This window comes from Ictidomys tridecemlineatus, chromosome 11 (assembly GCF_052094955.1).
Source record: "Ictidomys tridecemlineatus isolate mIctTri1 chromosome 11, mIctTri1.hap1, whole genome shotgun sequence".
Taxonomy (NCBI): domain Eukaryota; kingdom Metazoa; phylum Chordata; class Mammalia; order Rodentia; family Sciuridae; genus Ictidomys; species Ictidomys tridecemlineatus.
Genome location: NC_135487.1, coordinates 40,713,821 through 40,738,776, shown reverse-complemented (window position 1 = coordinate 40,738,776; position 24,956 = coordinate 40,713,821). Strand labels below are relative to the sequence as shown.

At 37.2% G+C, this 24,956-nt stretch overlaps 3 protein-coding genes across 15 annotated transcripts in view; 2 read left to right on the top strand and 1 right to left on the bottom strand.

Moving 5' to 3' along the window:
- Tceanc2 (transcription elongation factor A N-terminal and central domain containing 2) overlaps positions 1-1,085 on the bottom strand; it is a 37,806-nt gene extending 36,721 nt beyond the window's left edge. For 2 of the 9 annotated variants that reach the window (XM_013358920.4, XM_005326033.4), the window contains exon 1: positions 51-243. Coding sequence is in view for 3 of the 9 variants with exons in the window: in XM_078026309.1 (XP_077882435.1) it covers positions 921-938 (18 nt within the window). In the remaining 6 variants the exon portion in view is untranslated. Of the gene's footprint in view, positions 1-50; positions 266-920 lie in introns of those variants that run through there. The other 7 variants (XM_040288717.2, XM_013358919.4, XR_013427791.1 and 4 more) reach the window with 6 other exon arrangements.
- Positions 359-21,612, top strand: Tmem59 (transmembrane protein 59). Of its 5 annotated transcripts, none has more exons than XM_078026307.1 (9): positions 359-746; positions 2,924-2,956; positions 3,925-4,030; positions 5,608-5,702; positions 7,983-8,135; positions 10,975-11,056; positions 12,307-12,391; positions 18,423-18,531; positions 20,073-21,075. In XM_078026307.1, the coding sequence occupies exons 1-9, from the start codon at positions 558-560 to the stop codon at positions 20,115-20,117; spliced, it is 897 nt and encodes a 298-aa protein (XP_077882433.1). In that variant the 5' UTR covers positions 359-557; the 3' UTR covers positions 20,118-21,075. The 5 variants fall into 5 exon arrangements, with proteins under 5 accessions (XP_077882433.1, XP_077882430.1, XP_077882429.1 ...); XM_078026304.1 differs by having other exon boundaries at positions 362-746; positions 12,310-12,391; positions 20,985-21,612; XM_078026303.1 differs by having other exon boundaries at positions 362-746; positions 20,985-21,612.
- On the top strand, positions 13,646-16,053 carry LOC101960776 (ribose-phosphate pyrophosphokinase 1). Its single transcript, XM_040288711.2, has one exon. The coding sequence runs from the start codon at positions 15,049-15,051 to the stop codon at positions 16,003-16,005; it is 957 nt and encodes a 318-aa protein (XP_040144645.2). The 5' UTR covers positions 13,646-15,048; the 3' UTR covers positions 16,006-16,053.
- Positions 21,613-24,956: the final 3,344 nt, after the last annotated feature.

The following is a 24,956-nucleotide window of genomic DNA, read 5'->3' as shown; positions in this document are numbered from 1 at the left end:
ACCCTCTCTGCCCCTACCCCGCACTCAGGAGCGCGGGAAAGGACACCCACCACGAAAAGCAGCCCTGACAGCACCTGCGCCTCCAAGGAGCGCCCAGCGAAGCCCCCGCCAGCCGCGAGCGTCGGAGCTATAAACTCGCTTGCCTGCTCAGCCGCCCAGTCCCCCGAAGGCTACGAACCACACTCCCCAGAATGCACCGCGAGGGGCGGGCGGGGCGCCCAGGGCGGTGGCCGTCCCAGGGAGCCGCTCCCCTCCAGCACGCCGCCCGACACCGCGGAGAACTACAAGCCCCAGCCTGCCCCGCGAGGGGCGGAGCCAGCGCCGCTCCGCGCCGAAACTCGCGATGCTTGGGCCCACCTCCCCACGCCGGCCTAGAGGTTCCTAATCCCGGAGGTGGGGCCCGCGGCGGCAATTTCGGGTAGACTCAGGCGGAGCCGAGGCCACGGCTGAGGCGGAAGCTGCGGCCGGCGGGGCGGGAAAGGGGCTGGCCCGGAAGGAGGAGAAACCCTGAAAAGAAAACAGCAACAAGAGGAGCTGCTCTGACAGAGGGGAACAAAATGGCGGCGCCGAAGGCGAGCCTCTGGGTTCGGGCTCAACTGGGGCTCCCGCCGCTGCTGTTGCTGACCATGGCCCTGGCCGGAGGTTCGGGGACCGCCGCGGCTGAAGCGTTTGACTCGGTCTTGGGTGATACGGCGTCCTGCCACCGGGCCTGCCAGTTGACCTACCCCTTGCACACCTACCCCAAGGTAGGGCCCGTCCAAACCGGGCTTCCACCTTTCCCAGGCCGCCTATTTCGGCTCCCCACACCAGTGTCGGCTCTGGGACCCTAGTGGTGAATCCGCCCTAGAGCCGCGATCTGCCCGTGTAGCCCCTGTTTTCCTCCTTAACCCCGCCTGCACCCCGTTGGTGCTTTTCATTACCGGAAGTTTGTGCTGCATTACTCGGTGATAGGCTGGGGGCCCCCACGATGAGAAGGACGCGGTCGCTTTCCTGTGGGTGCTTGACGAGCGGCAGCAGAGTCGAACACTGGCGAAGGAGGAGGATGCGGGTGATGACTGCGGGTCCTTGCCTGCAAGGAGCGCAAGGGGGGTGGGGAGGGAGACGCCGATGCACGAGGCCGCGGAAGACTGACACCCATGTTTATTGAGCGCCTCTGTGGTTCAGGAGTGCAGAGTGGGGAGTCAGACAAGTAAACAATTTATTTCACTATAGTCAGAAAAGTGTTAAGCAGCCCCAGGAGTCTTGAGACTCCAGAAAGGGCTTCCGCCTGTGTTGGCATATTGCCGATAAGACCTGGAATGTCTTAGAGAAGCACCAGTTAGGTTTCTGCCTTCGAAAACAAAAACCAACAAACTACTCAGTGTGCGGAAGATGGAATCTGTTGGGTGGTAAAGATTAGACTGTCCTCGGAAGGGTGTTCACAGTTTAAGAGAGGGCCACCCTACTCTCACTTCCTGCACCCTGCCCCTTATCCTTAGCCCCTAGCTCCTGCCTTTCCTTTAATTTCGTCCCACTTCTCAAGTTGTTTTTCGGCCTTTTAAGAACTCTGTTTACTCAACATTCTAAATTGCTTGGCATCTCTCCCCACACCTTCCCCATATATAATTTGGGTATATTCCCACACACACACTTTACTTTATAAGTGCTTTTGCTGATGTTGCTGGACTCTCTTTTCCCTCAATTTCCCTTCATCTCTTGAATGCTATTTGCTTAACCGATGTGGCTTGCCGCCTTTGCATTCTTCAACTACAGAGTGGCTATGAAGACAATTCCAGTGACATTTACGATGTTCCATATTGGGAAGTGTTTTCAGGTCTTTGAAAAAGTTCCAAATACTGTTACTTTCTGTGCTTGTTTACTTAATTGCATGAGGATTATCAATTTTTAAAAAAGCATAGAAGATGAGATTATTCTAAAACGTTCAGAGTGCAAGATATTAATTGAGAGAAATGAGAAATTAAGACTTCCAGACTTAAGTCAATGAATACTGCCCCTAACTACACTATTATCTTCTTACAAACAAATTTCACATCATTAAGAGGCTACTAAGAAGAAATTCATTAATATTGATTTGGCCTAGAATTAGGTCAAGACTTACTTTGTATTGTTCTAATGTTTGTTTTCTTTTTTGAGATTTTCCTAGCAAATATGTAGTATGGGGCAGAATGCTGGGAAAATAAATAATTTGAAAGGATATACATACTGGGAACCTATCCGTTTTTTAAATAGCCACTGTTTTCTAACAGTTAGTGTTTTATTGATAAGTCATGTTTATTCATTCATTAAAGAATTCTTACCAGGAACCCTAAATCTTATGGCTCCCTAAATATCCTGGACTTAAAATTTATTGACTCTCTACTATCTGTTAACCTGTATGATGGGGAATTTATGTTACTGTATTCTCTAAGTCTCACAAAAGTCCTGCAAAGTAGTGTTTTAAAATTAAAACCAGGAAAGGTTAAGTGACTTACCGAAGGTCCTATGACAGAGAAGTAGTGGAATAAGAATTCAGTCATCAAACTGTTGCCCTGTGCTGTCACCTATTAATAAAATTGCATTACAAGTATATAATGTATTTATTTCACTGATTTCTTATTGGCCTTTCAGCAAATTATTATCTTTGCCATTCAAGAAAAAGCAGTGTGTGTTATAAGAAATTAGATGAATTTATAAGCTCACATAGCCTCTTCTGGTCTGATACTTTTAACTGGCACATACAAGAGCTTAATAAATGCAACTAGAACTGAGGTCCAAAAACCTTTGAGGTTGTATAATAAAACTTATTTGATATTAGATCTGCAGCCATCTCTTATGTATTGTTGCTGCTGCATTAATTTTACTAATTCTTCTGCTGGAAAGAAATGCATACCATTGTATTCCATTAGTTGCTAACTGGTATATGCACATGCTGTTTCCTTATTAGGTGCCTGCCAGTTTGTACACAGTGGACCACACAGTAAGTTGAAGGGGCTTCCCCGTATGCACTAGTCTGTTTTGAAAACTATATGTATTTATCATAGAAAAAAAAAAAACTGTTGAAAACACTGTTGTTAGTATTATTAAGCAATTACTATTTTTCAGTAATGAAGAACCATACGTCCATCCTATTTTGAGTTCCCACACGTGTACAGTGATACTTGTAATTATTGTTTCTTATTTTTAAAATCTATTATGTTTAATATTACCATTTGTTAAGTACATTCTATGTCTCAGGCACTGTGCTAGGAATAGCTGTATTCTAGAAGTATTGAGGAGTTTGGAGATAATAGCTGTTGTCTCCTTTTGTAATGAGAAAGCTGAGATTTTGACAGGTAAAGTAACTTGTGCTGTTACTTCCTTAAATGGTTTGATTCAGGTCCAACTATTGCAGCAGCTTTTTCTGTATGTCACTCTGCTCTTGTTTGTGTTTGCAGTTAAAGTAATCCAAACTTAAGCAATTCTTTTACATAGCATTTTTATACATGTATACCTCACTTTATTGGTAGGCCTTTGTGACCCATTTGCCACCTGAAGCTAGTCACTATAATCCTAAGATTTAAACACTATGTGGCAGAAGCACACCTTTGGTCGTAGGGTACTGCTTACTTCTTTCTCTCTTTGTTAGGTTTCTGATTATGTCACTGTCATTTTTATTTTCAATTTTTTTCCCCACAAATTGTGACCACAGAATATGGAAAAAGGATGATAGTTTTAGCTACTAGACGTTTTTCTTGGTATCCCTTTTAAAATTAAGAATTAAACTTCTTTATGTTGTACAAATGTTGGGTGTTACTTGGCTCCTTTCATTTTTTTTTTCTTTCAGTTATAAAAGTCATTGATGGTTTAAAATAAATCCTACTAACTTTACTTTCTTCTTGACCTTTTTTTACCTGAGAAAAAAAAATCTTACTTTTTGGTAATCCTCCCTATTCTTGATCTCCCTAGGAAGAGGAGTTGTATGCTTGTCAAAGAGGTTGCAGGCTGTTTTCAATTTGTCAGTTTGTGGATGATGGAATTGATTTAAATCGGACCAAATTGGAATGTGAATCTGGTAAGAAGCTATATAGAACATTGGTGTTTTCTTTGTGTTATGTTTTTATGCATTTTCCTTAAAAAATGACATACTGTTTAAACTGGTCATCCAACGTATTGTAGTTATTATGAATTTAGAGTTTTAAGGGTGTTTCTAGAAATTTCATGGGCTTTAAATTTCATCTGTTTGTTGAGACATTATTTATTTTGTACTATGGATCGAACACCTTTGTTTAAATATTCTGTTTAGACAAATGCAGCAGTAATTACCCTACCTGTAATTCATCATTACCTTTTCAGAGGTGGTATAATTTTCCTAATAAGCCTTTGAATCACAAGTTGGTTGACTTAACTTGAAGGCTTTTACTGATTCCGTCTTTTTTAAAAAATTTTTATTAGTTATTGATGGACCTTTATTCATTTGTTTATATGTGGTGCTAAGAATTGAACCCAGTGCCTCACACATGCTAGGCAAACGCTCTACCACTTGAGCCACAACCCCAGCTCCTGAGTCAGGCTAGAAGAGTTGTTTTTAATAAAATAAATCTATAGGGGCTCTCAGCACCACATAAAAATAAGTAAATAGAATAAAGGTATTGTGTCCAACTACAACTAAAAAAATAAATATTTTTTTAAAAATAAATAAATAAATAAAATAAGTCTATAATCAGGGCTCAGTGGACATTTATAAATAAGTGTAATGGAATTTCCCTAATCAGTACAGTTTATTCAGTGTAGAATATCACCTATCACCACGCCAAGGCTCATATCCAGTCTTCTGTGTTATTGTAATGTTATTTTTATGGCTCAGTCTTCTAATTGGCCATCTTTATATTTGCTTAATGCTGTTCAGCTTAATATCTAGCACCTCTGAATTTACAAATTCATCACTGAATTGAGAAGAAAAACACAATTATTATATTGATGAAATGTTATATCACAAGAAAAAAATGGCTTCAATGAACAAAATGGAGAGAATATGTCTGGTAAAGGGCCAGTTTAATTTTAATTTTAGAGTCACCTGCTAGACAACATTTTCTAGTTCACATTTCTTAGAATTTAGGGCAGTAAACTAATTGATTTATTTTATTTTTCCCTTGCCGTTCTGATACCCTTGTTTCTCAACTAAGTGATTCGTTTATTAACAGTAATCTCAAATACTTATATAAATCACTTATTATTTCATCAGCCTGAGGTAGGCAGTGGTATTTCTATTTTAGATTTTTAGAAATCAATGATCATAGGTTAAACACTTCATCTTGTTACAACAAATGATGGAACTAAGACTTTGAATGAATCCTCAGGACACCAGTTCATGCTTTTCCCCTATATGATTGCCATCATATAGCCAGAACCTGGATGTGTAATTAATAGATTATTACATGAAACATTTGACTTGTGGAAGGGAGATAATATGGAGTTCTATTAAAATATTACATTTCCTACTGTTATCAAATTTGGAAATTCATGTTGATGAAATACTTATTAAGTATAAGAAATTTCTTTATAAAATGCCAAATCCTTTTTTTTCCTCTTCCTATCCATTCTCTTTTCATCCCCCGTCTCTTTTTAAATTTGACTGTTTTTCTCTTTCAGCATGTACAGAAGCATATTCGCAATCTGATGAGCAATATGCTTGCCATCTTGGTTGCCAGAATCAGCTGCCATTTGCTGAATTGAGACAAGAACAAGTATGAAACCATATTGCCTTTCAAAATTGCTTGCTCCATAGTTCTGACTTGTATTGGTTGAAGTGCTTATTACTCACTTGATCCTATTTTAAGTATTGTATTTTACATTTAGTTTTCATCAAACAAATTATATTTACAAATGGAAGTCAGTTGAATGACTTCTAAACAATGCTTTTCTGTTAAAAATTACATTTACTTCTATATTTTCATTTTGTTTCTTATGTTCGGTAGAGATATCCAATTTTACATGTGAAAAAACTGAGCATAAGAGAAATTAGTATCTGAGTCCTTTTTTTGCATCCCACTTGCCATTACCTTAAGTCAGCTAATCATTGTTTCTTATCAGTATTGGCTAAATTACTTTTCACAGTTTTTCCACTTTAACTGGGTCTAGATATTTGTTTTTTCTAAGTGCAAATATTATGTCATTCTCCTGTCTTACATAATTCAGTAGTTCCCAAATACATATAGGTATAATTTCAAATGATTATCACAGTCTAGCTCCTGATTACCTCTCCAGTGTCATCTCTTAAAGTTCCCTACTCCTCATACTCTATACTACAAACATACTAGAGGAATAGTTCTTAATTTTATTAATTTTTACATAGGAAATATATGTTGCTATTCTTCTACTCCCCATTTGTGAAAAGTTTTCTGTGTCAAACACTCAATTTTCCTCCATTTTGTAGCCAAGGTTATCAATATGGAGGAATTTTATGCATGTAAAGAAATATACATATTTATTTTATGTAGATACAAGTATAAATGAAGAGCTTGTACTCATTTTTCCACTATATAATATTCCATATAGGTGTATCATTTACGTAAGCAATCCCTTATTTGTAAATGGGGTTTTTTAAAAAATCTTTTTATTTTATAAATGGTATTCTGTATTGTGCACATTTGTGAATATACCTGTAGACTAAAATCATAGGTATAGAATTGCTGAGTTAAGAGGTATGTGCATTTTTAATTTTGAGAAAAAGAGCAACACATTATGAAAAACCTACCCTTTAAAGTGTATAATTCAGTGATATTTAATATATTCACAAAGTTATGCAAACATCATCATCATCTAATTCCAAAATATTTCATTACTCTCAAAAGAAATCTCATACCCATTAGCAGTCACTCTCCTTCCGTCCTCTCCCCAGCCCTTGGCAATCTATTGTAATTTTAATTTGTATTTCTCTTAACCAGTGTTAAGCATATTTTTAACTGTTTAAGAGCCATTAAACATTTCAAGTGTTTTAAGTTCCTTTTCTGCTTATTGTGTACATACTAAACAGTTCTCAAGTTATGACATGCTATTTCATGTCCGTTCCTTCTACTTCCCATGTACCTAGTGAATCCTTGACTGTAGACAAGTGTCATTTCTTTAAGAAACCTTTTTATTTACCCCTCACCCTAATTTGTATGTATATATACTCACTGTTTATACATACAAACTACCCCTCTCAATTATATACGTATCAACCCGGGTTGAACCTCTGTTTTATATAGATTATGCAGATAAAACATAGATATGCATTGATGATTAAATCCACACATGATCCCCAGTCTGTTTGAATTTATAACCTCAATAAAATGCTTATTCAGTGAATCATTGAAAGAGTTCTCAACTATTAAATGGGAAAATTGGATCCTGAATATAGATCTTCTGATTCTAAAAAACTGCTCTAAATATCCCATAATGCCTTAGTGTTATTTCACACTAAGAAGCCCAGTGCTGCTAAATAAGTCAGAATTAGATAGGAGGTGTTACCAATTATGTTAAATCTGTCAGGAGCACCTACTACATATACTTAACCCTAAAATAATCTCCTCACCCTATTCTGTTACCAGATATCTCACGTGTTATGCATATATTCTTTTAGTTGATTTTTTTCCTTATTTTTATTAATGTTCGTAATAGCATGATTTATTCTACATGAAAGCATTAAAGATGAGAATGGTATGATTTGTCCCCTCTCATTCTACCTCTGAAGACCTTATTAGTCTGTATTTAATCAAATCTTAAAAGTCCATATTTTTGGATCTGACTCAAAAGCCTGCTATTGTGTTAGAGGGGACAAATAGCTTATGTGTTTAGTGCAATTAAAGAAGCCTGGAATTTTAGGCTTTGCCATTAATTAATTTGCATAGGTATCTAAAAGTTTAATGCTAATGATTATGGTGAAATTGTGTAATTATTTATTCCATATCCCAGTAAGGATTTGAGGACTCTTGAACATACATATATAATGTATTTCTCATTATTTAAATTTTTTGTTTGTTTAGCTCATGTCCCTGATGCCAAAAATGCATCTCCTGTTCCCTCTAACTCTCGTGAGGTCATTCTGGAGTGACGTGATGGACTCTGCACAGAGCTTCATAACCTCTTCATGGACTTTTTATCTTCAAGCTGATGATGGAAAAATAGTTATATTCCAGGTAACAACCATGTTTCATAGATCCATCTAAATAACAACAGTAGGGCCGGGGATGTGGCTCAAGCGGTAGCGCGCCTGGCATGCGTGCGGCCCGGGTTCGATCCTCAGCACCACATACCAACAAAGATGTTGTGTCCGCCGAGAACTAAAAAATAAATATTAAAAATTCTCTCTCTCTCTCTCTCTCTCTCTCTCCCTCTCTCACTCTCTCTTAAAAAATAAATAAAAATAAATAACAACAGTAAATCCATCTAAATAACAACAGTAAATGTATTGTTCTTAAAGAATGTCTTGGCATATAACCATACACTCAGTCACTTACAAATACATGTCATCAAATAATACTTATTTGGCCTTCATAAAAATAGGGGACATCAGAACACTGTATAATTTGCCCTTTCTTGTGCTCCTTGAAGCCCTATCTAAAGCCTTTTTGTTCTTATCTAATTGGAACTTTGAGTCATCTAAAATTTTTGGTAGTTAAATTGATAAAAATGAAATCTTTAGATATTGGAAATAAGAATAATTAATATATTTTGCATGTAAACAGTGGCAGATAGCATACAGATATTAGAGGAAAGTAATATGACATAATATTTAGTTGTTTATAATAAAAAATGCTTTTTCTCATAATTCTTTTAAGAGAACTTGTGGAAAAACATTTTTTTATTAGAGATAACTTTTCCTCTCATTTACCATGTGAATTGATAATAGCTGCAGTTCCTAGAAAATTCAGTTACACTAGGCATTTTATATATGTAATTATCCCTGAGTTAACTATGGGGGATTTGTTTATTCCTGAGTTGTCTATGAGGGATTTGTTCCAGTAACTTCTATGGATACTAAAATTTTAAGATGCTCTAGACCTTTATATAAAATGGTGCAGTATTTGCATGTAGCCTACACAACCCTCTCATGTACTTAATAATGTGTCATGTGTCACTTAATAATGGGACACAGTCTGAAAAATACATGATCAGGCAAATTCTTTGTTGTGGAAACCTCACAGTGAGTACTTAAACTAGAATGGCTAAAACACGACTACATGCTACAGTCATGGGACCACCATCAAATATGCAGACTGTTGTTGAACAGTGCATTACTACACTTTAAATCATCTCTAGGTTACTTATAATATCTAACGCAGTATAAGACAATGTAAATAGTTGTCATACTGCATCATTCAATGACAACAGGAAAAAAATCTGTACATTTTCAGTACACATTTTTTCCAAATATTTTTGATCCATGATTGGTTGAATCCATGATTGCAGAATCCAAAAAAGTGAAACCCATGGATGATATATGGAAGTTAACTATATTATCTCACATCTTCAAACAACTTTATGAGGTTATATTATCTCTATATATTTTTTTTTTAATATTTATTTTTTAGTTCTCGGCGGACACAACATCTTTGTTTGTATGTGGTGCTGAGGATCGAACCCGGGCCGCACGCATGCCAGGCAAGCGTGCTACTGCTTGAGCCACATCCCCAGCCCCCATATTATCTCTATTTTATTGATGAGGCAACTGTGAGTTTAGTTTGTTTAAGGTCATGTTGCCAGTTAAGTGACGGGATTAGGCTTCAAATGCAGGGTACTTTAGCTCCAAGGCAAGTATACCACATTACCATGCTGTCTTCCATTTAATTCCGAAAATTCCTCAAATTTGCCAGTCAATAAATTATGTTGTGACACTGTCTTCCTCTTAGATAATATGGTATACCTTTTAATTATTGCCATTTAAGCGGTTTACTGAATGGCTAGTGTGTCGTTTTGATCCTAAGCTTGGGTCCCCTGTACCTAATAAGGTGGTAAGTAAAACATAGAAATTTTCTGACTTTATATTTATGGGCATAGTGGTACATGCTTATAATCCCAGCAACTTGAAAGGCTGAGGCAGGAAGATTGCAAATTTGAGACCATCCTTGGCAATTTAGGGAGACTTATGTCTCAAAATAGAAAATTAATAGGGCTGAGGATGGGGCTCAGTGGTAGAGCATTCGCCCAGGATGTGTGAGGCCCTGGATTCAATCCCCAGCACTGAAATAATTAGTTCATGAGCAGATTCTGTGTTCTTAAGCTATGTAATGCCATTAAAGCACTTGAGAATGGAGCTCTCACTTGTTCCTCATTAGATGTGAGATTAGCTGTTCTCTGTAGAATTTGTGTCAATTTGACTGTAAATAGGATAGAGGAACCCCATTTCAGAGAATTAGAGCTATATAAAAGATGAAAAATATGGAGTATTTGCCTACAGTTTATGAATTGTTAAAACTTAGAAAAGAAAAAAATAAATATGTGTTTAACCAAAAGTTTTTGTCAGCTGAGTTATTCCTGATCAACTAGAGTTAGAAATTATTTTTCAGGTTCTAGTGTTTATTTTTATTTATTTATTTTTTTTAAGAGAGAGAGAGAATTTTTAATATTTATTTTTTAGTTCTCGGCGGACACAACATCATTGTTGGTATGTGGTGCTGAGGATCGAACCTGGGCCGCACGCATGGCAGGCGAGCACGCTACTGCTTGAGCCACATCCCCAGCCTGGTTCTAGTGTTTAATGCATAATTTGCCTCTTGCTCTCTCTCTGGCTCACTTTATTTGGTCAGAAAATTAAACTGCCTAAATAGTTGATGATTTCAGAAATCTGTTTCTTTGCAAAGCACTAGATCTAATGTCAGGAAATGCAATTAAACATATTATAATTAATATGTTTTATTTTTTATACCAGACTTCTGTTGCATTTTCTCAGCTGAAGTGTTTATAGAGATAATATGTTATAGAACTTGCTATGGAAAAAAAGTTTAAATGACTTAACTGTTTTCATTATCATTTTAGTCTAAGCCAGAAATTCAGTATGCACCACAGTTGGAGCAGGAACCTACGAATTTGAGAGAATCATCTCTAAGCAAAATGTCCTGTAAGTTTTATTTTAAATGGCTTGGATAAAAACATTAGTAGTCAAATCTGGTTATAGTAGGGTTGACTTTCCACTTGCATATTTCTAATTTATTAGGTCTGGGAGAGGATTAGAGAATTTGAGTTTCTACAAGTTCTATATTTTGCTGATGCTGTCATCTTGGGGACCACACTTGTGAACCCCTATTTTTAAAACATTTAGGTTGTTTCATTTTTTGAGTGTGAACTACTGAAATATTCTGGTATTTCCCAACGAATTAACAAAATATTAGAACTAACTATCTTCAAAGTATGAGTTCCTTATTCTATTTATATAATTTTTTTTTAGTTGTAATTGGACACAATACCTTTATTTTATTTATTTTTGTGTGTTGCTAATGCTCAAATCCAGGGCCTCACACATGCTAGGCAAGCACCCTACCACTGAGCTACAACCCCAGCCCATATAGTTTTAGTTTTATTTTCATATTAGAAGTTAATTTTGGGACTGGGGTTGTGGTAGAGTGCTTGCCTAGCACATGCAAGGCCCTGGGTTCGATCCTGAGCACTACATAAAAATAAATAAATAAAATAAAGGTATTGTGTCCAACTAAAACTAAAAAATAAATTTAAAAAAAATGAATTTCAACTCATAGGATCATAAGACATCAAATTAAAACACAGCTTCCTTTTTAAATTTTACAGACTACCAAGCCAGGCACATTCCTATAGTTCCAGGTATTCAAGAGTCTGAGGCAGGGGGATCACAAATTCAAGGCCAGCCTGAGCAACTTAGTGAGAATCTTTCTTTATTATAAAATAAAGTATAAAAAGGGTTGACGATGTAGCTCAATGGCAGAGCACCCCTTGATTTAATCCCTAGTACAAATAAATAAATGACCTTATTTTAGATGCTGATTTAATTAACTTCTGATTATATTGGCAGATAGGAACTGTGGACAATTATAGCACATAACATCCACAAGACCATCTTTTAATTAGGCTAGAATAAACCAAATTCTGTCATTCAAGCCTACATGTAATTAAACAGCATCAATGTCAATAAGAATTTGAAAATAAGACAGAAAACCTTTTATGTGGTAGAATATCCATTTGGTTTTTGATGTACTAAAGGAACTTGCAAGCATGTAAAATGTGTTAAGATTACACGTATAAAAAGTGTTGAATATCTGTGCAGTGAGTATATCTAGAGGTACATATGAGACTAGCTTTTAGAATATAGGATGTAATAAATTTGTACTATTATTTCAGCAGATCTACAAATGAGAAGTGCACAAGCACACAGGAACTATCTTGAGGATGGAGAAAGCGATGGCTTTTTAAGATGCCTCTCTCTGTATGTATGCCTCTTTTTGTGTACAGAAGATAAATTAAATGTTCTATCTTTTAATTGATAAATAGTTGTACAAATTTATGAGGTACAAAGTGATATTTTGATGTATGTATACATTGCATAATAATCAAATCAGTAATTAGCATACCACCTCAAATCTTTATCATTTCTTTGTGGTGAAACATTCAAAACCCTCTGTTCTAGCAATTTTAAAATGTATAATACATTATCATTAACTCTATGCAATAAAATGCCAGTACTTACTATAACTGTGTACCCCTTGACCAGCCTCTTCCTAACTCCTCCTCTCCCATGTTACTTTAGTAAAATCCAAGCATATTATTTTATTTTCCACAGTGTAAGAGCATTCTTGTTAGGATTCCTTGATTAATGCTAAAAAATGTGCTTCTCTAGATATTTAAATGAAGTTCTAATTTAAAATATGTCTGAATGGTTTTGGGATCTGATTTTTTTTTTGTTTTTATGTGAATGGCCAGATATGAGGCTAGAGGAGACAGATAAAGACTATAAGAAAGGCTTGGGCTGGGGATGTGGCTCAAGCAGTAGCGCGCTCTCCTGGCATGCGTGCTGCCTGGGTTCGATCCTCAGCACCAATACAAACAAAGATGTTGTGTCCACTGAAAACTAAAAAATAAATATTAAAAAATTCTCTCTCTCTCTCTTTAAAAAAAAAAGGCTTTGTATCATACACTATGGAATGTCATCTCTAAGCCAGGGATTTTTAAGTGTGACAAGGAAAACAGGAGACAGGAGTAAAGGGTACCTTATTCTTTCTTAGGAAGGACTGTTGAGCTTTCTAAGGGTAAGAAGAGGATTTTATCAAAGTGTACATGCTTGCACTCCTCCAAGGCATTCTAATATGAGTCTTCTCATCTTCTTTGCTGCCTTCCCCACAGAGGTTGGGGGCGGGGGAGTTGTGTCACAGTGGGCTATGTCATTTACTGATTGTTTTCTTCTGTGTCAGATACCAGACCAAGCACTTCTATACAAGTCTTAACAGGTCTGTTTCACAATGTGTACTCTGTAATGGGCTGTTCCGTCTCAAATGTAATGCTACAATTGTTCAAACTGTGTGCTTCCTACAGTTTCTTAGCAGGTTTTATCACATATTAATAATGTTATATGGAACTTTAAATTAATACCTTTCTAAACAAAATGTTTAAAGACTATGTGAGAAATGAGGGTTTAACTTTAAATTTCTTCTTCCTTTCATTTATAAACCTGCTTTTTGACTTGTGCAAAAAAGAAAAAGACAGTTTTTCTCTTGCATTTATTTAGGTTGTTTTTGGTTTTCGGTTTATTATCTATTTTGCAGTTTTAAATTTGTAGAAACTTAAATAATTGCCTAATCTAAAATTATAATTGATTCTCAATAGTACATTACCTGGCATTTTTGCAGGGGGGTGGGGGTAATGGAGATTGATCCCTGGGGTGCTTTACTCTACTGAGCTACCTCCCAACCTTTTTTATTTTTTAGTTTGAGACAGGATCTCACTCAGTTGCTGAGGTTGGCCCTGAACTCAAGTTTTTTTCCGATAAACTGTCTTCCTATTAAATGTATGAAGTACATTACTGTTTATGGAAGTCCAGGACTGTCATAAATTTGACCAAAATAGGCAGATAAGAACCAGACAGAAGTGGCAAAATAATCAAATGTAATTTTCAGGAAGAAGCCTCTATGTGAAGGATAAATTAAAGGATCAGGCTGGAGAGCTTTGGTAAGTCAGCAAGAAATTACCAGGCCTGAACTAGGGCTGTTGATAAGCAGAACAGGAGATAACAGAGATAGTTGAGACTCTTTATGATGTAGGGATTTCTTTGTTACTGAGGTTGGGGAAGAAGATGAACTCTAAGATTAGCCCTGGTTTTCTTTTCTTCTCTTTTTTCCCCAGTTTTAGAGATGGATCCTAGAGCCTCACATGTGCTATGCAAGCACTTTACCACTGATCTATATCCCTAACCTTTTTACTTTATTTTGAAAAAGGGTCTCACAAGGTTGCCATGGCTGGCTTCAATCTTGGGGTCCTCCTGCCTCAGTCTCCTGAGTAGCTGGGATTATTAGGTTTGTGCCACCATGCCTGGCTGGGCCCCAGTTTTCTGTCTTAATAAGTTGCTAGTGCAATCCAGTTATCAGGTATATCCTCATTCATAGAAATAGATTCCGTAGTTCTCAGAGTAGGGCTGGATCATATAGAGAAAAGTAGGTGTTTTTTCCATTAAAAATATATCTTATCTTTTTAAATTGGAATGCTTTAAGGCATAACAGGAAAGTTCCCTGCTTTTTAATATAGTATATTCTCAACCGCAAAGCTACCAAGGGGTGGGGCTATTAGCCTCACCCCGGTTTTTGCCCTCCAGCCAATATAATAGAATATAGTAGAAGAGAAGTGTAGCCGCAGCGCAGCGAGGTCTCTGCCGCTCATCCCGCTCCGCCAAACGGAAACGAGTGGGTGTGGACTTCCCCCGCTGATCCCGCCTCCCCAGCTCTGGGTAATTTAGAGCCGCGCGCCGGGCGGGAATGTAAGATGGCGGAGTAGCAGCGCAAAGCGGTCGGTATTAAGTATTTGGGCAGACTTCGGTTCTGGTCTCCGCAGCAGCAGTGATCGTTGAGCGACGAGCGCCTAGGATAATTGTTCAAGATGCCGAATATCAAAATCTTCAGCGGCAGCTCTCATCAGGACTTATCCCAGAAAATTGCTGACCGCCTGGGCCTGGAGCTAGGCAAGGTGGTGACTAAGAAATTCAGCAACCAGGAGACCTGTGTGGAAATTGGTGAAAGTGTACGTGGAGAAGATGTCTACATCGTTCAAAGTGGTTGTGGTGAAATCAACGACAATCTAATGGAGCTTTTGATCATGATTAATGCCTGCAAGATTGCTTCAGCCAGCCGGGTTACTGCAGTCATCCCATGTTTCCCTTATGCCCGGCAGGATAAGAAGGATAAGAGCCGAGCACCAATCTCAGCTAAGCTTGTTGCAAATATGCTGTCTGTAGCTGGTGCAGATCATATTATCACCATGGATCTACATGCTTCTCAAATTCAGGGCTTTTTTGATATCCCAGTGGACAATTTGTATGCAGAGCCAGCTGTCCTGAAGTGGATTAGGGAGAATATCTCTGAGTGGAGGAACTGCACTATTGTGTCACCTGATGCTGGTGGAGCCAAGAGAGTGACCTCCATTGCAGACCGGTTGAATGTGGACTTTGCCTTGATTCACAAAGAACGGAAGAAGGCTAATGAAGTGGACCGCATGGTGCTAGTGGGAGATGTGAAGGATCGAGTCGCTATTCTTGTGGATGACATGGCTGACACATGTGGCACAATTTGTCATGCCGCTGACAAACTTCTCTCAGCTGGAGCGACCAGAGTTTATGCTATCTTGACTCATGGAATCTTTTCTGGCCCAGCCATTTCTCGAATCAATAATGCATGTTTTGAAGCAGTAGTGGTCACCAATACCATACCTCAGGAGGACAAGATGAAGCATTGCTCTAAAATACAGGTGATTGACATCTCTATGATCCTTGCGGAAGCCATCAGGAGAACTCATAATGGGGAATCTGTTTCCTACCTATTCAGTCATGTTCCTTTATAATAGAATAACTTGAGGCTTTTTTAAAAATAAAATCAACCCTACCCCTTGTTTCCCTTAGTATTTCATGACAAATTCAGCAGAAGACCCAGCTTGCTCCAGTATAGCTTTCTACATCCCACATCATGTAAATGAGGGTTTATTGTAAATTGGGAGAAGACAGATTGAGATTAACTGCTGGGATTTCTTAACTGCATTGTCTCATTCTGGCTTCCTTAATGATTTTGTGAACCTTGCAGCTTTAACTAGAGTTCAGCTGCTTCAAGATCTCAGACTTCTGAGGGTGTTGAATAAGGCTGTTTAGATGGTTGGGGAAGCTCAGACTTTGCATGTGAATACTTTGGGGATTTAAGTATTTAATTTTCATCTTTCTTCCTGGAATCTGTTTGGCCTCTCCAATGACCTGACATTTCTGTTAAAAGTTTGATGTTAATTGTCTCTTGTAGAAGAAACTAATAAAGTGTCTTTGTGTGTGAAAAAAAAAAAAAGAATACAGTACATTCTCCAAAATCCGCCTCTTTTGCTGGGAGACAGTGTCTGGGTATAATATTTCTTTGATATGTCCAAGACTTGGACAAACCATTAAGTGAATGAGTTATGTTGGTAAGTATAGATATTTATTAGGTAGGATCTGATGAGCAGAAATGTGAAAAATTAGACTACCATATTGATACCCAAGTTTCTCCACTTTCTCTGGAAGGTGAGGTCTGCACAAGCTACAGGCCTCTGCAGTGGAAAAGTGTTGCAGCTCTTAATGGCCATGCCTTCCAGTGTTGTAGCAGACCCCAGCAGCTCACCATCAGTTTCTTCTTTCTGGGTTCTTGTCTTATGAATGGAAGAATGAAATCCATAGGCCAGGATGAATGAGTGTAAGATTTAGACATGTAGGATTTATTGAAGAATAGAAATAGGAACAACTCCCACAAGTTGAGAAGGGACGAAAGAGAGTTGCCACCTAAGTGTACTAGTCTAGGGGTTTATATAGCACTTGGGTCAACACTATTGGTCCAAATTCATACTAATCGGGGTTTGGAAAAGTACTATTGATTCAAAATTATGCTACTTAAGAGTTTGGAAAAGTACTAATGATATTGGTTAGCCCTGAATCCCATTCAGGGTTGACTTCTATTTTCTCACAAGTCACACATGCTCAGTGGGGGTGGGGGTAGGGTCTGGAGCTGCAGTGCTGTGTGGAGCTGGTGTCCACTGGGCAGTGCTGAGCTCTGGTGGGATGACAGGTCAGTAATCATTGGCTCACCTGGGGTGTTGGTCTGTACCTCAGGCCCACCATGTGGTTGGTTCCTTGTGCCCAACCCCATGCTGTCTACCTGTGCTTAGGCCTGCTCTACAGCTCTACCACTCTGCTGCTACGTCTTGTCAGGGACCAGTGGACTGATGCACAGCTTGGCAGCCAATAGTATATAGTTTTTCAGAATGAGATTCTTTTCTTTCTTTCTTTGTTTTCCCCTCCATAGTGCTGGGATCAAACCTGGGGCCTCATGCATGGTAGGCAAGTGCTGTACCACGGAACTATAACCCCAGGCCCAGAATTAGATTCTTAAACATTAAAAAAAAAAAAAAAAAGCTTGATTTTTTTTTTCCTGTTCTTTGAATCTTTTTGTTTCATTTTGTTTTAGGTACTGGAGATTGAACCCAAGGGTACTTAACCTTTGGGCCACATTCCCAACCCTTTTTCTATTTTATTTTGAGACAGGGTCTTGCTGAGTTTGAGCTGCTGGGATTACAGGCCCGGTTTTTTGAGTTTTAATAAGTCAATTATGAAAAAAAAAATTCTATAGTAACTGATTCTCATAACTTATCTCTGCCTAAAGATTTTTTAATCAAAATGAAAATATAACTGTCTCTTTATTATGATATATCATAATGGTTACAAGGTGCCTCAGATGAGTTCTTTTAAATTCAAGAATAAGTAAATTGTAGCAGTTAAATATTTGAATTGTTATAGGTAAGCTGAATTTTGGAAGCCAGTTGTGAATCTGTTTATAAAACAAATGATCATTTTTTAATTTACCTAATTCAATTTATAGGACACTTATTTGCCCTAGAAAGTATTATTAACAATAAAGTAGTTTAATTTTATGTATTTATTGAAAAGTCAATGGGTTTGATTTTATTATTATCATCATCATTATTATTATGAAAGTTATGTAGCCATGCTATAGAAACTTTAGAAATGGAGGAAAGGACATCATATCACCCTAATACACTAGTTGCTATTATAATGTTTCCTTCTATTAGCATGTTTTAAAAATACTTTTAGATAGTACACAAAGTCTTAATTATATTAACCAGGTAAGTATATAAGGCAAGCAGCTTGCCTTTAATTATGTTAAGAGACTTTTTGTTTTTTATTTTACCAAATTTTAATATGACCAATTGTAGATTTTTTTTTTTTCCAGTAACTCTGGGTGGATTTTAACCATGACTCTTGTCCTTTCGGTGATGGTGTTGCTCTGGATTTGTTGTGCAGCTGTTGCTACAGCTGTAGAGCAGTATGTTCCCTCTGAGGTAAATTTAATTCTTACCCTTGGGCCATTTTAAGACTGAACCATGTGAAACCATTTTAAGTGCTTTATTTGTTTAACCAAAAAAAACAAGGCCTCTCTACTAACAGAATGTGAGAAGATTTGGTGGTTTTAATCTGGTTGAGGTTGGCACATATGAAAAAACACAAGAATCATTGTTCCTGGTTTTCTATGATGCTAACTACTGTGGTGTCCTTAATGTGATTGCCTTGAGCAAAGTTTCTCTTCCCAGTTCTCTGAGACTGAAAAGAACTATTAGCATTCAGTTTCTAAGCTGGCATAGAGATGACTTGTAGAACCACTTAAAATTTTAAATTAATTGCCACAAATGTTAAGGAGTAATTATTGCTTTAGAAGCAGTAAAACTAGGCTGATTGATTCTGAGTTGTGTTCTGTAGTAACCCCGAGAGAGCAAATACTATTGTGACTTCCTTAGTAATTAAACTGACCCAGGAAACATAACTGCCAAGGTAAAGAATTTTTGTTTGGGGAAAATGCTGTAATTTAAAACAAATAACCCAATCAATAAAATGGTCAAAGACCTGAAGAGACACTTCTCAGATGATGTACAATCAGTCAACAAATACATGAAAAAATGTTCATCATCAATAGCAATTAGAGAAATGCAAATTAAAACCACTCTTTAAGATTTCATCTCACTCCAGTCAGAATGGCAGCCATTATGCATACAAACAACAATAAGTATTGGCAAGGATGTGGGGGAAAAGGAACACTCATACACTGCTAGTGGGACTGCAAATTGGTGCAGCCAATATGGAAAGCAGTATGGAGATTTCTTGGAAAATTGGGAATGGAACCACCATTTGACCCAGCTGTCCCTCTCCTCGGTCTATACCCTAAAGACTTAAAAATAGCATACTACAGGGACACAGCCACATCAATGTTTATAGCAGCACAATTTACAGTAGCTAAACTATGGAACCAACCTAGATAGATGAATGGATTAAAAAAACAGTGTGGCCTAAATACACAATGGAATATTACTCAGCAGTAAAAGAGAATAAAATCATGGCATTTGCAGGTAAATGGATGGAGATAGAGAAGATAAGCTAAGTGAAGTAAGCTGATCCCAAAAAAACAAATAAGGCTGATTTATAGTGGGGTAGGGAGCAGGACTATGGGAGGATTAGATGAACCCTAGATAGGGCAGAGGGGTTGAAGGGGAAGGGAGGGGATATGGGATAATTAATGATGGTAGAATGTGATGATCATTATTATCCAAAGTAAATGTATGAAGATGTGAATTGGTGTGATTATACTATGTATATAACCAGAGATATGAAAAATTGTGCTCTATATATATATAATAAGAATTGTAATGCATTTTGCTGTCATATATAAATAGAAAAATTTACATTAAAAAATCTAAATATAAAAAAATGCTGTAATTTGATGATTCAACTTAGCATTCAAGGAAAGACAGTTATTTATATAACTATAAGGTAATGGTTTTTGACATCAGATCCAACTGAAATAAACTGGAGTTTTCTTCTGTCTCCAAAGCACCATAGAAAGAGAGAAAAGAAGAAAAGAGGGAAATTAAAATAAAAATCTAATAGTAAGTCATTGGCATGGTTGAGTAGACACAGGTACCTAGAAAGTAGACTAGGATAGTGTTAATAACTAACATTTAAGTAGTTCTTATAACTCGCAAAGTATTTTCATATATTTTGTATGTCAGTACAGTGTCCAGCAATATTCTACAGCAGGTTTTATCATTCCATTTTATAGATGAATAAACAGGCTTACAGAGTCTAGGTGACCTTTCTGAGATGCATAACTATGAAAGTGTTGATGCTGGAATGAAGTTTATGTCCTTAGATTAACTCCTGTATTTTTCACTGTATACCATCTTACTATGGCTGATAAGGTGTTTAGTTTAAGTGGCACAATAATAGTTGTATAAAGTGTTAAGGAAAACAGAGAATGTGCTGTACTGTAAAAGAGGCTGTACTTCTCTAAGAAGATACATTTTCCAAAAAATGTATGGAAAAAATCCATTTGGATATATTACTTTTAGGCTTTAACTCTGTAGGTGAAACCATACTTCGCCTAGGTAATAATTTTAAGTACATTTTTTTATTATAAAAGTATTGTAATATTTTAGAAATTTATAAACTACATATTTAAAAAAAGAAGGAAAGTCACTCATTGTATCTAGAATTTTGTGTTGCCCTTTTTTTTTCAGTATAAGTGATTTTTGATACATATTACTGTTTTTATTTCCTGTTTTAGAATATTGTAGTATAAATACTCTACCTCTTTTGGGGGATTTTCTCCTTTGTTCATTATAAAAATAATTTTACATTTTATGTAATGTTAGAGAAATTACTTAGATTTTCATGGCCAAAATCACTTACTTGGAGAAGTTCCCAGTGATCAAATTCCTTATGTGTGCTGATTTTTCTCTTGCAGAAGCTGAGTATCTATGGTGACTTGGAATTTGTGAATGAACAAAAGCTAAGCAGATATCCAGCTTCTTCTCTCGTGGTTGTTAGATCTAAAACTGAAGATCATGAAGAAGCAGGGCCTCTACCTACAAAAGTGAATCTTGCTCATTCAGAAATTTAAGCTTTGTTTTAAAAAGTGTCATAGACACTTAAATTTCCATTCTTCTAGAGCTTTTTAAAATGGTTTCATTGGACTTAGCCTTAAGAAATCACTATAAATGCAAATAAAGTTACCCAAATCTGTGAAGACTGTATTTGCTGTAACTTTACCTGTATTTTTTTCCTAGTAATTTAAGACATGGATGTTTGGGGTTGTGTTTTTATTTTACTAATGTCTGTAGCTACTTTGTTAACTGCATTGAATTTTTCTTTTCTTTCTTACCAAATTCTACGAGCTGATCATTGTTCTTCCCCACCTCCTGCCACAATACTGTCAGTTCTCTTAGCTAAAAAACTGAATACCTAGTAGGATGCTTCTGCTCAAAAATGACCCACAAACCTGTAATTTGAAATTTAGCAGAAAATACTGTTTAATGACACTACATTTTCAGTTGTATTGAACTGAAATTATTAAAATTTTATTTGAATAATTATATGCTGAAATTTGAGTATCTGATTTGCTTGGTCTTCCCTCCTGCCCTCACCTAACCCAGAAAAGAATTATTAGGTGTTCCATGTCTACTGCTGTGTAAATAGGTAGCCAGGGTTGAAGCAGAAATGAGCCTCTCAGCAGTACATTTAACGTCATTTTGCCCGGGCTGTATGTTTTTGTTAGTCTTTCCAGAGAACTATCTGTTCTCCATCAGATAGTGTCAAGTATAAGGTAACAATATTTTCAGAGAAAAATTTTCATTTTGACACTAAGAGTTATACTCTTGTAGTACAGAATTAGGTGTAAATTTCACTTGACAAAAATTAATATTACTATTCCTTTACCTACAGTAATACAAATGTAAAAATAGGAGTGCTATCAGATATAACAATATGTCAGAATCCAAATCTGATTCAGTATAGTTACACCACAAAATGTGGAATAATTTTGCGAACCAGTGCTTTGCTTAATCAGAGCATGACTGACAGTTACAGTGGTGCCGTTTGACCAGAGTGAGTCACACACTCACCCTACAACCTAGTCTTTAGATTTCTCTGAGTCAGAATACAGTTAAGCAGCTTATCAAGTAAGACTTTTGGTCACAAAATGTAGGCCTTGATTTTTTAAATAGTTTGTCTAGATTTGGAAGATAGAGGGCTGGAAAGTTTTGAATACATCCAGATGAAGAAGAGAGGAGGGATTGCTAACTTGTCATTGCCAAGAAAACATTCCTTATTTTTGTGAGAAAACAGGGAATAGTTTTTGAGTTACTATTAAAAAAATTTTTTTTAAAGCAGCCAAGTTGTCATCTCTCCCATCCATAGTGTATACTTATATTTCTTAATCAGACATGGGTTTAATTGTAAAGCACCCAGTAAAGCAAACTAAGGGGAAAAATATACAGAAGTCAGAGAGCCCACTGTTAAGAAAGACCTCCCTTATAAAAACAAAGCAATACGAAGAAATAGCTATATAGGGAGAAACCACTATACAATTGTCCCATATTCTTCCACTTCCCTCTTGAAAATGTTGATCCAAGATTGGGGCTGTAGCTCAGTGGTAGAGTGATTGCTCAGCATGGTTGAGGCCCTGGGTTCAGTCCCCAACACAGCAGAAAGTATCCAAGTTTAATCAAACTATTTCTACTCTGGTTTGTAAGAGATGATTCATTGTGTGTGAAAACATTCCTGATCATTATTAACCACTTAGATATTTGTCTCCTTTTACTTTTGGCATGATTAAACCAGACTGAGAATCTTCACCATCGTATATACCCACACAAAATTAGTAATTAAAAAATACCTATGGGTAAGTGGCAGAAAGATCAATAAAAGGGAGTGGGGAGAAAAAGGGGAAGGAGAAGCACTGGGTCTGGATTAGAACAAGGTATATTCCATGCTTTTATAATTATGTAAAAATGGATTCTACTATCATATATAACTAAAAATAACCAATAAAAATTTTTAAAACTGACATTTTTAATATTGGTTTCACTTAAAAAATTTCGAGCTGGGGATATAGCTCAGTTGGTAGGTAGAGTGCTTGCCTCACATGCACAAGGCCCTGGGTTCAGTCTCCAGCACCACAAAAATATAACAAATGCCCCCAAATGTATACAGCATAAAAATGTTTCTGATCTTGAGAGTCTCAACTGAAGCAATAAACTCCAGGCCCCTTCTGAAATAACAGTTTTGCCCTTTGACAGGTGCAATTTTACACAGCTCCTTCTTACTATGAGGCGTTGTCCTCTCTGCCACACAGGATGCATCTTCCTGATAATCTTGTCTCTGGCCTAAGCAAATTCTCCAGGCCCTTGAGTCTAGGTTCAGGTCTGTAATCCAAGAGACATACTAATTCAGGTGATTACCTAGAATGATGTAGGCCCAGGTTACACATCTTTTTTTTTTTTTTTTTAAGTTGAAGACGAACACAATATCTTCATTTTTATTTATTTTTATGTGATGCTGAGGATCGAACCCAGGGCCTCATGCCTGCGAGACAAGCGTTCTACTACTGAGCTACAACCCCAGCCCTTGCACATCTTTTCACAGAACTTCCTAGGCACTCTTATGATACATTTTGGTAAATCAGGAATTACCAGATTATCAGGCTTATCAGTCTTATCTCAGATTCTTGGCAGTGCCTCCTTCATCAGGGAATCTGAGCATAGAAATTTGCTTTGGTATTTCAGCCAAAAACCAGCAATTTACCTTTTGTTGCTTGTCAGGCTTTATCTTAGAGAAGTGAACTGCTTCTATCAGGATTTAATTTATTCTCTGCAGGGGGAGCGGAACAGGGATTGAACCCAGGGGTGCTTAACCACTGAACTACTTCTAGCCCTTTTTACTGTTTGAGACAGGGTCTCACTAAATTGCTTTAGGCCTCACTAAGTTGCTAAGGCTGGCCTTGAACTTAAGATCCTCCTGCTTCAGCCTCCCTAGTCACCAAGATTACAGGCCTGTGCCACCACACCTAGTTTGGATTTTTAAAATTCATAAAATAACTCCATTTTAACTTACGTGGACTTGAGTTTTCAGGGATCACATTGGGGATAGTGATCTAGAGGTTTCTGGTTACCCTTACTACCACATCAAGGCAGTGATTTTGCCCAGACATTATTGTAGATCCACAGTTAACCATGCAACAAGTTGAGAGCCTGAGTACCAGGCCCTACACTAGGTGATAGGGTTGCAGTAAGGCCCAGTGCCTGACTCCAGATGCTCAGAGTCTAAGGAGAGAGATATTGTTATTAATATAAATCCCTAATTCCAGGAAGAAGTAAGCCAAGCTTGAACCTGGAGGGAGAGGAAAAGGGAAAGTCTGTTGAAATACAGGGAGCAGTATCCTAGGCAATGGGAACAGTAGGCTAAAGGACTAGAGGCAAGGAGGTAGGGAACTGTGAATTGTAGACTTGAAATACAGCATAAAAAAACATAGCAATAGATTGAGCTAGACAGACGAGATAATCAAGGACCTCTCTAAACCTGGTCTTGATCCTGAGCACAGTGAAGAGTCATTGCAAGGTATTTTTTTTTTTAATTTTATTTGTATATGACAGCGGAATGCATTACAATTCTTATCACACATATGGAGCACAATTTTTCATATCTCTGGTATATTAAACAAGAGGGTAACAATATTTTAGAATAATTCACTTGGACAATAATGTGGAAGATAGGGCATGGCAGCTCGCACATATAATCCTAGCAATTTGGGAGGCCGAGGCAGAATCCTAAGTTTAAGGCCAGCCTGGGCAACTTAGTGAAACCCTGTCTTAAAATAAACAATAAAAAAGTTTGGGGTTATAGCTCAGTGACTCAGTGGTAAAAATTCCCCAGTACTTGG

What these genes read in the sequence shown, in the direction of transcription:
- LOC101960776 (XM_040288711.2), top strand. Translation starts at nt 15,049, where the DNA reads ATGCCGAATATCAAAATCTTCAGCGGCAGCTCTCATCAGGACTTATCC.
- Tmem59 (XM_078026303.1), top strand. Translation starts at nt 558, where the DNA reads ATGGCGGCGCCGAAGGCGAGCCTCTGGGTTCGGGCTCAACTGGGGCTC. An exon ending in CTGAATTGAGACAAGAACAA is followed by an intron (nt 5,703 to 7,982) that starts GTATGAAACCAT and finishes TTGTTTGTTTAG; the next exon opens with CTCATGTCCCTGATGCCAAA. An exon ending in ATCTCTAAGCAAAATGTCCT is followed by an intron (nt 11,057 to 12,306) that starts GTAAGTTTTATT and finishes CTATTATTTCAG; the next exon opens with CAGATCTACAAATGAGAAGT.